General features: G+C 39.7%; 1 protein-coding gene across 6 annotated transcripts in view; it reads left to right on the top strand.

Annotated features, from left to right (window-relative positions):
* Positions 1 to 14,267, top strand: part of ACACA (acetyl-CoA carboxylase alpha) — a 284,911-nt gene that overhangs the window by 117,010 nt on the left and 153,634 nt on the right. For all 6 annotated transcript variants that reach the window (XM_059379646.1, XM_059379645.1, XM_059379644.1 and 3 more), the window contains 6 exons: positions 3,505 to 3,675; positions 4,571 to 4,732; positions 5,096 to 5,259; positions 9,533 to 9,683; positions 10,897 to 11,000; positions 13,937 to 14,018. In XM_059379646.1, the coding sequence (XP_059235629.1) occupies positions 3,505 to 3,675; positions 4,571 to 4,732; positions 5,096 to 5,259; positions 9,533 to 9,683; positions 10,897 to 11,000; positions 13,937 to 14,018 (834 nt within the window). The remainder of the gene's footprint in view (positions 1 to 3,504; positions 3,676 to 4,570; positions 4,733 to 5,095; positions 5,260 to 9,532; positions 9,684 to 10,896; positions 11,001 to 13,936; positions 14,019 to 14,267) is intronic.

The following is a 14,267-nucleotide window of genomic DNA, read 5'->3' as shown; positions in this document are numbered from 1 at the left end:
TGTACTTTTTTTTTAAAAGATCTTATTTATTTATTTGTCAGAGAGAGAGAGAGAAAGCAAGTAAAAGTGGGAGGAACGGCAGGCAGAGGAGCAGGTTTCTGACAGAGCAAGGAGTCTAATGTGGGACTTGATCCCAGGACCCTAGGATCATGACCTGAGGCAAAGGCAGATACTTAACTGACTGAGCCACCCAGGTGTCCCTAGTGTACTATTTTGAGTAGAGGTAAAGAAAGGAAATTTTGGGATTTTTAAAATCTTACTGTTTTATATATATGTAGTTAGATTTTATTTATTTGAGATAGAGAGCACATGCACAAGTGGGGGAACAGACAGAAGGGGAGAATCTTTTTTTTTGCCCAGATTTTATATATTTACTTGGGAGAGAGAGAAGGCACGAGCAAGGGGAGGGGCAGAGGGAGAAGCAGGCTCTTTGCAGGACTCGATCCCAGGATTCTGAGATCATTACCTAAGCCACCCAGGCACCCCTAGAGGAAGAGAATCTGGCAGACTCAGCACTGAGCATGGAACCCAACATGAGGCTCAATCTCAAGACCCTGAGATCATGACCTGAGCTGAAACCAAGAGTAGATGCTTAACTGACTGAGCCACCCAGGCACCCCTGATTTTTTTTTTTTTTTCCAACAAGCTCATGATAAGTGGGTAATTCCATTTTCTAGTTGATTATCTTTGAATCTTCAGATGTATTTATTCAAATCCATTACCTCTTGAAAGGTCCTCTACACATCTCTAAAGTTTATATATTCTGTATTTTTGTGTAGAAAAGAATCAGCAGTCTTGCTGGATCCCTTGGAAATAGTTGTAGTTTATGGGTTTGAACGTGATCTTTTCTGGAATAGTGACTGAGTCATCTTACTGGAAATATATTTTCCATCTCTTTTCTCATGAATTTCAAACAAGCTAAATATATGGTCATCTGTGTTAGAAGTTTAATTCCTACACTGTGTGAATTTATTAAGAATCATTCTTTAACTGTTATAAAAAAAGAGGCCTCCAAAATTCAGTGGCTTAAACAAGATATAAATTCTCTTTCTCATTCTCACCATCATTGTGAGATGAATTGATACCAGGGTTTATTGCTCTGCCATTCACTAGGAACAGGGTCAGCAAACTACAGCTTCTTAGCCAGATCCAACCTTCCAACTTTCTTTGTAAATAAAAAGTTACTTCATCACAGCCGTACTAATTGATTTATGTCTGATCTGGCTGCTTTGTTGCTGCAGTGACAGAGTTGCGTGGTTGTGGCAGAAACTCCATAGACCACAAAGCTGAAAATAATTACTATCTGGTTCTTTAATGAAAGTGTTTGCCAACCCTTGCCCTAAGGTGTTATTATCTTCATGATTAAAGCTTCCTCACAAGATGAGGTTCATATTGTAGCCTGTGGGAGGAGGAGACAAAGGACTAGGAGGACAAGCATGTAAAAATGTGATCTAGAAGTTACCCGCATTACTACTTCTTTTCATATCCTTTTGGCAAAATTCAGTTACACAATCACACCTAGCTGTGAGGGATGTTGGGAATTGTAATCACTAACTGGGTGGCCATTTACTCAGCTGAAATTGAGGAGATGCTATTACTAGATGAATGACACACAGAAAAATCACTGAAGGGCATTTAATAATCTGCCTCACTCTGCTCCTCCAGCTACCCATTATCTTTTCACACCCCTTTTCTCACTGTACTTTCTCACTAGCATTCTTAGTCTTTCCCCAAAGAAGATAGCCCAAAGTCTCATCAGTCCAGAGTTACTACAGTCAGCTCGGAGTCCAAGATCTCTAGGTCATGTACAGTTCTCTGCATTAAATGTTCATGTGGCTTTTCATGGGCCAGTGGCCTAAAAATACAAGTTATCTACCCCTGGTCACCTCCCTCCAGCATCTACCCAATATACAGTGGTGGAATATGAACAGGATAACTCCCATTTGAAAAAAAGAAGAATGAAAAATATACAGTAATCATTGGCCCATAGCAGTTAGCAGATCCTTCTCGGCAGGAATTGTGATGATTTCAGTTAGCCCTTTCTCTGCCTCTGGTTCTGCTCTCTGGCGGTAAATCCCTAGCCCATCATCCCTGAAGTACCTGGCTTTGCTCCCTGTGAAGTTCTTCCTCCTTGAGTTTTCTCTGTGATTGGGCCTCGGAGACTATGCCTTCTTTGGCAGAGTCGGTGCAAGAGTGGAGTCACAAATATTACTCCCATTATCAATCATAGGCTTTTCAAGGCCAGGTTTGTGGTATGTTTAGAAATACAGTTCCTTCAAAATTTAGTTTTCTGGATTATTTGCATCCAGCCAGCTTCAGAATAGGAGTAACCATACTCCCAAGATTTCTAGATACATTGTTTTCCTCTATTAGTTGATCTTTGATACTGGGTTGCTTTAGGGTGAAAATCTAACCTGGTTTTGGGGTACAAAAGCAGTTGTTTTTTTCAGTCTGGCTTTTTCTAACTTTTTCTTAGGGCTTATTTGGTGTGTTATCTGCTGTCCAACTTATTATGGAAAACAGCTTACCGAATGTATCGTTATGCCTAACAATGAGGCCCTAACCTCATTATTGGAATCAAACACTTGATTGTTTTGATTTTTGCTTGATTTGGTTCAAGCTACCCACTTTGATTCCTTGCTACCCACTACTCTGTTGCTAAGCTAACATCCCATATTTTAATTTTTTTAAATAGTAGCATCCTACCTGTATTTTATAATTTCTGTATTGATTAGTAGACCGGTTAAGCAGTTTAATAAAAGATCTAAAAAATAAAATGGCCTAGATGAGGTAGAAGTTTCTCTTCCCTTCCCATCATAATCTGAGGTGAGCTCTCCAGGGTTGGTAGGACGGTTCTGCTTCCTGAGGCCATCTTGCAATTCAGGTTCTTTCTGTTTTGTTCTGTCATTCTTAGTATGTTTTCATCTGCATGGTGGAAACTGACTTGAACTGTTGTGACTGTGTTCCAGAACACAGAAAGGGAGAAACTAGGAACAGAGGAAAAGTACTTTCCTTTCCAAACCTGATTGAGGGCTTATGCATATTACTCACAAATGTTGACATTACGTATGTCAAAACTGAGTCACTAGCTATAAGAGAGGTTACAAAGTCTAGTCTATAGCTGGACAGCCATGTTTCTGGGATGATTACTAGGAATACTAAAAACCAGGACACCCTGAATAGTCTGCCATGGTGGTGTGTTTTTTGGTTTTGGGTTTTTTTTTTTTTTTTTGCCAGCATACACTTACAGCTGAGAGGGTGAGGTTGCCTGTGATCCCAATTGAGAAACGGTTTTCCCAACTCTGGATTGAGTTTGCCATCCATGTCTTAGGGGCCTTATTTAGTAATCAGGGAGAGTGAAATTTACTCTTGTGTGGCTCAAAGCCTTTGGAGGCACTTAAAAACGGTGAACATTTGAGTCAGGGAGAGAGAGAGGGGCTACAGTGGTCTGGCAGCTGGTCAAGATTGAGATATACTTATGTCGACTTACATTTCTTCTTCAAGTGTGCAGTGAAACTTGCCAAAATGGTTGGTTATGTGAGTGCTGGGACTGTGGAATACCTCTACAGCCAGGATGGAAGCTTCTACTTTCTGGAGCTGAACCCTCGGCTGCAGGTGGAGCATCCTTGTACAGAGATGGTGGCTGATGTCAACCTCCCCGCAGCACAACTCCAGGTGAATCACCCTGATCTTGGCTGAGTGAGTTGCCTGCAGGAGTTCTGAATGTCCAGGATGCCTGAGAAACGGGTTTAACTGGTGTCTGCTAAGAGAGAAGCACCTCCTATTAGAATCTCATCTTGTGTTCATCTCATGCTGTATGGGTTGTGATGTGTGGGTTGGTTTTCCTGATGTGGCACAAATCTAGTAGTACTACCATGTTTTCTAGGCCAGACTTGTTTGGGAGAAACTGTCATATTTTAGAAAGAAATTTTTAAAATAATTTGCTTTATTCAATTAATTTAATTTTAAAAAACCTTATGACTTTGTCCTCTTCTCCTTTTTTTACTCGCGTTCTGTAATGAAGCAGAGTGGTGGTGAATGTTTTTCCTGGCAAGACTCTGGCGGCACTTGTTTATTTTTGTACTGTTTAAAGTGCGTGTTGTTAATCTTGTTTTCTCCATTCGGCCCAGGAAACAAATGTTATGGGAGGCAGTAATGGCCAATGGTGAGGTTTGATATCATTTGTATTGAACATGTTCTTTGCCCACAATGGGAGTGCCTTCTGGGTTCCCATTAAGTACAAAAAATTTATATACTTTCTCCGTGGTTTGTGGGAATAATTATGAAATAATTATGACACAGGACTTTTCAGTTGTCTGAACTTCTTGGATAGTCATGTACGCTGACTCTCCCATTATGTATTTTAATCCTGTTCCCTTAATGGAGTGATGTCAGCAGACACACAGACAACTTGGGTTCCTTACTTGATTGTTGTAGAATACAGGCTGCAACAAAAATAGAACATTGTAGGTGGTGGCTACTAAAATGAAAAATCTTGTAAGTAATCTGTTAACCTCCACATTTTAAGGAAAATACCCTTGAAAAAAATGAGTGATGTTTTTCTTTTCAGATTGCTATGGGGATCCCTCTATACAGAATCAAGGATATTCGTATGATGTATGGGGTATCTCCCTGGGGCGATGCTCCCATTGATTTTGAAAATTCTGCTCACGTTCCTTGTCCAAGGGGCCATGTTATTGCTGCTCGGATCACCAGTGAAAATCCAGATGAGGTAACTCATCACTTAAAAGTTTCACACTTTTGTTTTTTCCTTGTGAATTTTAATATCCATATGGTATCTGAAGACCTGCTTCTGTAAGAATCTTGGGACTTCCTCTGGAGAGGGAAGTTTACAGAAGTCTCAGCCAAGCAGACAAATAAGTGATCACTGCTTCATTGACCATTTCATCCAACTCTGTCATTACCGAGTCTTCATTGGATCTGTGTCCTGAATGTTGGCTCTCGAGCCTTTCTGATTTTTGTGCATCATTTCTGCTTCCCTCTGTGATTAACACAGAGCCTAAACAATGAATATATAAATGCTCTCTTCCTTAGAAATATATTATGGTTTCTCCTATTCTTCATTCTCTAACAGGGTTTTAAGCCCAGCTCAGGAACAGTTCAGGAACTGAATTTCCGTAGCAATAAGAACGTTTGGGGTTATTTCAGTGTTGCTGCTGCAGGGGGCCTTCATGAATTTGCTGATTCTCAGTTTGGTCACTGCTTCTCCTGGGGAGAAAACAGAGAGGAAGCGATTTCGTGAGTATAAGAACCTTTGATTGCATTTTTTTTTTTTTTGAAGATTGTATTTATTTATTTGTCAGAGAGGAGCAAGAGCGAGCACAGGCAGAGTGGCAGGCAGAAGCAGAGGGAGAAGCAGGCTCCCTGCCAAGCAAGGAGCTCGATCCCAGGACACTGGGATTGTGACCTGAGCTGAAGGCAACTGCTCAACCAACTGAGCCACCCAGGTGTCCCTCTTTGATTGCATTAAAAAAAAAAAAATTGTGTTAATCTGTGAAGGTATGAGCTTGGGAATGAGAATCATTTTTCTGCTACAGAAGTACTGATATGGACAATGTTTTGGAAGAAACACATCTTCAGTTGTCCCTGCATTCATGTTGTGTTCAATTACACAGTGTTTGGCAGATGGTTTTCCATTCTGAGTTTCTTCAAGGATTTCACATATTTCTGATAAATTTGTAAAATTGATTGCTTTAAAGAAATCACATTTTTCCAGAGAAATAATAGTGTTTTGGCGGGGGTAGATTCTTGACCAAGAGCTTGGCACCATATAAAATCATAGATAAGATCTGTTATTTGTCATCCAAATAAAGGTATGGCTGTAAATGCCCTACAGGCTTAAGTTTTTTTTTTCTGATCCAGACCATTTATTTGCTTGTGAAATTACATACATTAAAAATGCAAAATAGTTATGAAACATAGCTATATATGTTTTCAAGAACAGAAGGCTATGTCTAGTTTCTAGATAAAATTTATTCCTTTTCCCCTTTATGTACATTACTAGAGTTATGAATTTGATGAAAAAATTAATGTACTGGTTTTGAAAGTCTTTTTTTTTTCTGAAAACAAAGTTAAATCTCAAAATTTCTTCAAAACAGGACTCAGATGTGTAGTCCCCTTTCTTCAGTGTCCACTGCTGGCTGTTTATTTGTTTTTAGATTTATCTTTTTTTCACATTGAGGGAGTGGGTAACTACAGCTTCTCAGAATTAGAGAAAGATTGGCCATCTAGATAAAATCTAGCTGGCAAACCTTATCCTAGGTAAAATGAAGTGGGTTTATGGCTAGGTGGGAAGATTTGAAGCAGCCTACAGTCTTAATTTAAAATACTAAAGTTAAACTGCTTGTTGCATGAAAACGAATAAGGGAACTCTCCACATTGTTTATATAAGAGTCCTCGGTGTACTATGAACTGTACACACAGCTTGTACACATGTAACTTGTCTATAGTGTTACTAATATATAAATATATTAAACATAAATATAATAAATATAAAATATAAATACATCAAATATAAATATATTAAACGTGAATATTGAATATTAATTTTATTTATTAATTAAACATAAAATATTAAAATTAATTTTGCTTTCCTGAAAAGTAGGGCTCTAGGAGATAATTTACACTTCAGATATTTTAGAATATCCATCAAAAATTGAACTAGTACTTACTATTTTTTCTATATTCTTTTTTTTTTTTTAATTAATTAATTTACTTGTCAGAGAAAGAGAGAGATAGAGCAAGCACATGCAGGGGGAGTGGCAGGCAGAGGGAGAAGCTGGCTCCCCACTGAACAAATAGCGCAACGTGAGACTCAGTCCCAGGACTGCGGGATCATGACCTCAGCCAAAGGCAGACGCTTAGCCGATTGAGCCACCCAGGAGCCCCATCATTGTCTGTTTTCTTATACCATGCATTTATAACCATTTCTTTGACCTTTAAACTAAACACACGGACTGTGTAATCAAGAGTATTTATTAAGAATGTTGAGAGGTTTTTTGTTTTTGTTTTTTTTAAAGATTTTTATTTGACAGACACAGCAAGAGAGGGAACACAAGTAGGGGGAGTGGGAGAGGGAGAAGCAGGCTGCCTGCTGAGCAGGGAGCCCGATGCAGGACCCAGGACCCTGGGATCACAACCTGAGCCAAAGGCAGATGCCCAACAACTGAACCACCCAGGCGCCCCAATAATGTTGGTTTTTTAATAACTTATTTAGAAGTAGGGAACTCTTAATTTTTCTCTGTTTTGCTCTCTTCTGTTCTTCCGATTTATTCAAAATTGGAAGTAAAGTTTTTCAGAATTAAAGTAACACTACCAGTAAAACCATCTGTTATAAAGCTGCCCTTTTCTTTCGCAGCCATATCCTGCTTTGCCAAAGTGAAGAAAGCTTACACTAGAGCTTACAAGTTGGTGGCTTGCCGACTACTCACAGCCACAGATGTGTTTTGATTGGCTTGCAGAGTGTTAATTTTCAAAAAATTGCCAGTATTTAAGAGTTGGGAGATTGAAATAGATATATGGATTTCTGCCTTCTCTTAAAAATGGGATGATAATGACAACAGTGGTTTTATATTCCACTTGGCAGAAGTTAACTGAGGCTGTTTGTATGGCTGCTGCTTTTAGAGGAAACATGAACTCTCTTGTTCATCCAGCCCCCACCCATTCAGCCTTACTCATTCCCATTCCCAGAGAGGCCTCTGATGATATTTAGGTGTCCAGTCCTAATTAAGGAGACTGCTGAATATTTTCTACAGGCCATGTCCTCTAATATGGTTCAGAAGCCTTGCTTCTCACCTTCTGACCTGATCTGTATATTCCTCTGCAGTGTAAAGCTAACTGGGTTAACTTTTAGCACATTAAAAATATGGTCTCAAGGGTGCCTGTGTGGCCCAGTCGACTCTTGGTTTCAGCCCAGGTCATGATGTCAGGTTCCTGGGATCGAGCCCCACGTCATGCACTGTGCTGGGGGAGGAGTCTGCTTGAGATCCCCCTCCCCCACTTTGTTCCCCCTTCCCCACACTCACACCCTTGAATACACTCACATGTTCTGTCTCTCGGATGAATAAGTAAATAAAACCTTTAAGACATACATGGTCTCTATAATAAGCTTGCTTCTTGACAACATGCTCACCTCAGTTTGTTTCTCCTCTCTTAATAACATTAGATCTATATTCTTCAGCTTGGTGCTCATATTCTTATCCTCCAGAATAGCCTCATTGCCCATTTTCAGCATTATTTTCCATAGATGGTAATCCAGATACCATGAGAACAGGACCATGCATGCTTTGTTGCTATTGATTCCCCTGAACATAGTATGTACTCAGTCAATATTTGTTCGTTAAGTGGCTTTGCCACTGGTTCCTGTCCTCATAGCCTCTGCTTCAGTCATAATGTTCCCTGAACATAACCCATGTTTTTGTCCCTCTTTCTTTGTTCTTGCTATTTCCTTTGTCCATTCTTTTATTCACTACATTCATCAGATATTTTTTTAATATCTGTTGGTGATGGCAACATAATGAGGACCCAGGTTAAAAATCTCTGTCTTAATGGAGTGTTCTAGTCCACAGGAAGACGGGCAATAAGTGACAAAACTCAATGTAGCAAATGTTGTTTATGATAGTGGGATTACATCAGTGTGTTACAGGAACATACAGCTGAGTCAGCTGACTCAGCTGAGAGAGGGTCAGGGAAGGTTTCCCTGAAGGAGGTGACCTCTAGACTGGTGGCTGAGTAGCATATAGGAATATGCCAGGCCAAGAGGGTGTGGAGAAGGGGATGGAGGTGAGAAACAGAATAATTTTCTAGGCTGAGGGAGTGCCTGGACCATTGGAATGATATTCCTGTCATAGTCATAATCCCGCCTGTACTTTTATCTCATGTCAGATTCCACATTCTTCATGAAACCATGGGGAGGGGGATTTTCTCTCTTCCTAAACCTACTCCAGCACTTTGCTTATATCTCTACTGGCATTTATGATATTCTGCCATATATTTTGAAAGGGTTATTGTATCTATATTCTCTTTCCCTTATGAGTCTAATAATGTTTTGAGTCTCCGAGGTACCTAATTAAATATTTGTGGAAGTAAGAACCTACCCCGTGCAAGATAGACACTGAGCAGTATATTTAAATGTGTTTTATTATATGTAAATTATACTTTAATAAAATAAGGTGTAAGGAGGGAAAGATTATACCCTAATCCTAGGTAGCCAGAAACGATGGAAACCCAATAAGTGAAAACGGAGGGTGGTTTGCACATAATTTGTTCTGTATTCTACGTAATGATATGTGTGATTTTCTGATGCTCTTATGCTAATAGCATTCAGGACTCCTAAATTTACTGACTTACAGACTCCCTTGTCTGGAATGCATGTGAATGAGCACACTTACATGTGCACCCTCATTTGTTTGTCCCTCCTCAGACTCCAAAGGATCGAAACGATTCTTTAAAATGATTGAAAAACATGTATATGTTTGTGGCTGAAACAGATCTGCTTCTGTTCTTCTCCCAGAAACATGGTGGTGGCTTTGAAGGAGCTATCTATTCGGGGCGACTTTCGAACTACAGTTGAATACCTCATCAAATTGTTGGAGACTGAAAGCTTTCAGCTGAATAGAATAGACACTGGCTGGCTGGACAGACTGATAGCAGAGAAAGTACAGGTGTGTGTTTTCCCACTTGCCAAACAGCTTTGGGGACTGGGTTTTTACAGGGTTGTTGTGTGATCAGTCTATGTCACTAGAGAAAATGTATTTGATTCTAATGTAAATTGTGCTTGATCTACTTGGAAAAAAACTAGGAGTCAGTGTAATTTTAGCACCATGGAGTCCTCGTGCCTGTGTTACCTGGTCATTTTATGGGTTCTAGTATTACTTCCAGAGGTGTATCTGAAGAGAGGCATCCAGGGATTGAAATACGTCTGTCCTCATTTGATGTTAAGTCTGCTTCAGAGTTACCAGCTTTTACATCCATCTATCAAGTCCTGATGAGGGGGTCTCATTTAAATCAGCAGTTACCCCTTGTTTCTGAATCACTGGGCTGTTCTAAATAAGACTGTATGTAAAATCCTTAGATTCATCTAAATTATCTGAAGGTCCAAATTTCAATTATGTACCATATTTCTTTGAGATTATCATTAGCCAGATCCTTGTACCTTTTTAAATTCATTTATGACAAAATCTTGTTTTTGAATTCCTCTCTGATGAGTTCAGTGGAAATCCTTAGGGAGAATAGAGAAAAAGGTGTTTTTTATCTCTATTCAAATGAAGCCTTTATTCAATTTTTTTTTTTTTTTTAAGTTTTATTCAGGGGTGCCTGGGTGGCTCAGTCATTAAGCATCTGCCTTTGGCTTGGGTCATGATCCTAGGGTCCTGGGATAAAGCCCCACTTCAGACTCCCTGCTCAGTGGGGAGCCTGCTTTTCTCTCTCATGCTCTCTCTGCTTGTGGTCCCTCTCTCACCATCTCTCTTCTCTGATAAATAAATGAATAAAATCTTAATTAAAAAAAGATTTATTTATTCATTTTAGAGCGAGAGAGCACAAGTCAGGGAGGGCAGGAAGAGGGAAAGAGAATCTCAAGTGGACTCCAGACTGAGCATGAAGCCCAATGTTGGGCTCAGTCTTACAACCCTGAGATCACGGCCTGACCTAACACGAAGAGTCAGACACTTAGCTTAGCTGTGCCACCTATGCACCCTTGCCTCTATTCAAGTTCTAAAATTAATGTGTTTTTATCTCAAATATCAGTTGAGTAATAAGGATAGAGGTTCTCAATGCTAGCTGTTGCTTCAGAGCGAATTTGGACCTGATTTAAATTGAGGAGCCATGGTGCTAAGTGACCATGCTTTTGATCTGCCTTCTTTTTCTTTCCTTCAGGCAGAGCGACCTGACACCATGTTGGGAGTTGTATGTGGGGCTCTCCACGTGGCAGATGTGAGCCTGCGGAATAGCATCTCCAACTTCCTTCACTCCTTAGAAAGGTAGGCTTTGTTTCTCATGGGCATGTTAACTAATAGTCCTGCTTCAAAGATTGATTTATTCTTCTCTCTATTCCTGTCAGCTTGTGAATGCTACCTCTTACTCAGTGATCATGGAGGTGGGGGAGAGAAAATATGCAGGAGGTTTTGTTTTGTTTTGTTTTAAAGATTTTTTTTTTGAAAGAAAGAGAGCAAGTGCGGTGGGGGGAGCAGAGAGAGAGAGGGAGAGAATCTCAGCAGATGCCTGTTGGGAACGGAGCCCATATTGGGGCTCAATCTCATGACCCTGGGAACATAACCTGAACCGAAACCAAGAGTCAGACGCTTAACTGACTGAGGCACCCAGGCGCCCTGATGTGGGAGTTATTTTTTTTAAGATTTTATTTACTTATTTGACAGAGATCACAAGCAAGCAGAGGGAGAGGGAGTAACAGGTTCTTTGCCAAGCAGGGAATCCAATACAGGGTTCTATCCCAGGATCCTGGGATCACAACCTGAGAAGGCAGATGCTAAACTGACTGAGCCACCCGGGTGACCCTGTTGTGGAAGTTTTTATGGCAAATTATTTGGGGACTCTAACTTTAGATTCTAGAAATTAACTTCTACCACAGTTAGAATGGGTTGCTATTCATTCATTCATTCATTCATTCATTCATTCATTTGAGAGAGAGAGCAGAGGGAGAGAATCTCAGGCAGATTCCCCACAGAGCAGGGAGCTTAATGCAGGGCTTGATCTCACAACCGTGAGATCATCACCCTGAGATCTGGACCTGAGCCAAAACCAAGAGTTGGGCACTCAACCAACTGAGCCATCCAGGTACCCCAGAGTGGGTTGCTTTTTAAAAACGAATTCAGGGACGCCTGGGTGGCTCAGTTGGTTGGACGACTGCCTTCAGCTCAGGTCATGATCCTGGAGTCCGGGGATCGAGTCCCGCATCAGGCTCCCAGCTCCATGGGGAGTCTGCTTCTCTCTCTGACCTTCTCCTCGTTAATGCTCTCTCTCAGTGTCTCTCTCTCAAGTAAATAAATAAAATCTTTAAAAAAAAAAAAAATAAAAAAATAAAAACGAATTCAGCTAAAATAAGCATTTTCTCCGGTACAAGTATTAAATCTCTCGAAAACCACCCTTGTGATAAAAATCTGGTATTTCTCTCTAGAATCAAACCCTGAATATTTCATATATTACCTGTAACACCTTTCAGAAATTCATAATTGAGGGTGATATTCAGGATGACCTCATGAGTCTTGCAACTAGAGGACCAGGCCATATGGGGCTAAACTAATTTTTAACTCTGGTTCTAGAGACTAAGCTCTGCCTTTGAGTCCTTGGAGGAATGGCCCAAAGGGCTAATCATTTTAAAGCACTTTAATCACAGGCACTTTATTTCCTTCTGTGTTGTTAGGCTTATATCAGCTTTCTTTTAAGGTGTCTGAAAGGGAGAAGCAAAATTTTAAAAATTGAACTGAGATTGCACAGTTACTCAAGTCTTACGATAGGTATCTTTCATTGTGTTGCTCTCATGCACTAAAACCTTCAACAGCTCACATTACCCTCGTGTATTAAATCTAAATCCCTCAGTGTGACTTTCAACTCCCTATATACTTTGACCCCCTTTTTACCAGTCAAGTTTTACTTACATCTGTTCCTCACCATGTAATCTCTAAATTAGTTAAATGGCTTCCCTGCCAGTGTACATATGTGTCATGCGTAATCTCCTCTGCAAACTTCCCTTCATCTTTTTAATGTTAGTTATTTTTTATTTATTTTTCAAACTTGTATTTTGAAGTAATTTGTTTAAAAAAAAAAACAAAAAACGAGTGGCATGAATTGTACAACTTCTATGTATTCTTCACCCGGATTCACCAGTTATTAACATCTTGCCTTGCTTGCTTTATCACTCACTCCCTCTTTCTCTTGTGAGAAGTCTTTCTTGATAATGTTTCCCTCCGAGGCAATGGCCTTCCCTTTTGCTTGAACCCAGCCATGGCCAATTTTTTTTTTTCTTTTACTACTTCAAATGAAGTCCCAGTTGATAACAGTAGATGGGGGTTGATTTTACTGGGGCATTTCTCTCTCTCTCTTTTTTTTAAAGTTTAATTTTCTTTCTTTCTTTTTAAAAGATTTTCTTTATTTGAGAGAGAGAGTGTGTGTGTGAGAGAGAGCATGAGAGGGGAGAAGGTCAGAGGGAGAAACAGACTCCCCATGGAGCTGGGAGCTTGACGCAGGACTCAATCCCATGAGTCCAGGGTCATAACCTGAGCCACCAGGTGCCCAATTTTATTTATTTTTAATAACAAGTAATATATTCACATGGTTCAAAGTTCAAAAGGCACAAAAAGGTAGTGAAAATTTCCTTCTTACCTCTGTTCTTTGATCACCTAATTTTTTCCACTATGTCAACTCATGTTACCAGTTCTTCTGTAACCTTCCAGACATATTTTAAATTTATATAAGCATGTACATGTAATATTTATTTCTTCCTACCCCTTATTTTTTTAGAAACACAAATGGTAGCATACTCTGGAACTGTTCACAATTTCACTTGCTTTTTTCACTTAACAGTGTATTTTGGAGAGTAGTCTCTATTAGGACATAAAAGCCTCCATCTTTCTGGGTGCCTGGCTGGCTCAGTCAGTAGACCATACAACTGTTAATCTCAGGGTCATGAGTTCAAGCACCACACTAGGTATAGAGATCATCAATAAGTAAACTAAAAAATATATATACATAAAAGCCTTCTGCTTTCTTTTTAATGACTGTATAATTTTTCATTATAGGGCCTTTTCGTAATTCATGTATCAGTCCTTTACTGATGGTCCTTTAGGCTGTTTCCAGTCTTGATAGTCCAGGAAGTGCTACCATTAATAACCTTGAGATTTCCTGACAAACTTCTGGAACTTTCTAGAAGTAAATATGACTTATGTTTTTGTTCTTTCAGGGGTCAAGTCCTTCCTGCGCATACGCTTCTGAATACAGTAGATGTTGAACTTATCTATGGGGGAGTCAAATATGTACTTAAGGTATGCCGAACCCCACAGAAAACTACACCTTACTTTTTGTTTTTCTTTGTTAGCTTGCTTGCTTTAGGTTAAGGGATGGGGGAAATGTTTGGTTTACTTCAGGGTAGGGTATTGGTGAAATTGCTATCATTATTTGTGTCAATAGCCTAAAGTAGTATTTGATGTTTCTATAAAAATGTTTCAGTGTTCTTTAATGTGACATAGGAGTCAGAGAACAACCAGACTAGGGGAAAGCATCTAAGGTTGCCC

This window comes from Mustela nigripes, chromosome 16, assembly GCF_022355385.1.
Source record: "Mustela nigripes isolate SB6536 chromosome 16, MUSNIG.SB6536, whole genome shotgun sequence".
In the NCBI taxonomy this organism is placed as follows: Eukaryota; Metazoa; Chordata; class Mammalia; order Carnivora; family Mustelidae; genus Mustela; species Mustela nigripes.
This window is presented reverse-complemented; position numbering and strand designations above follow the sequence as displayed.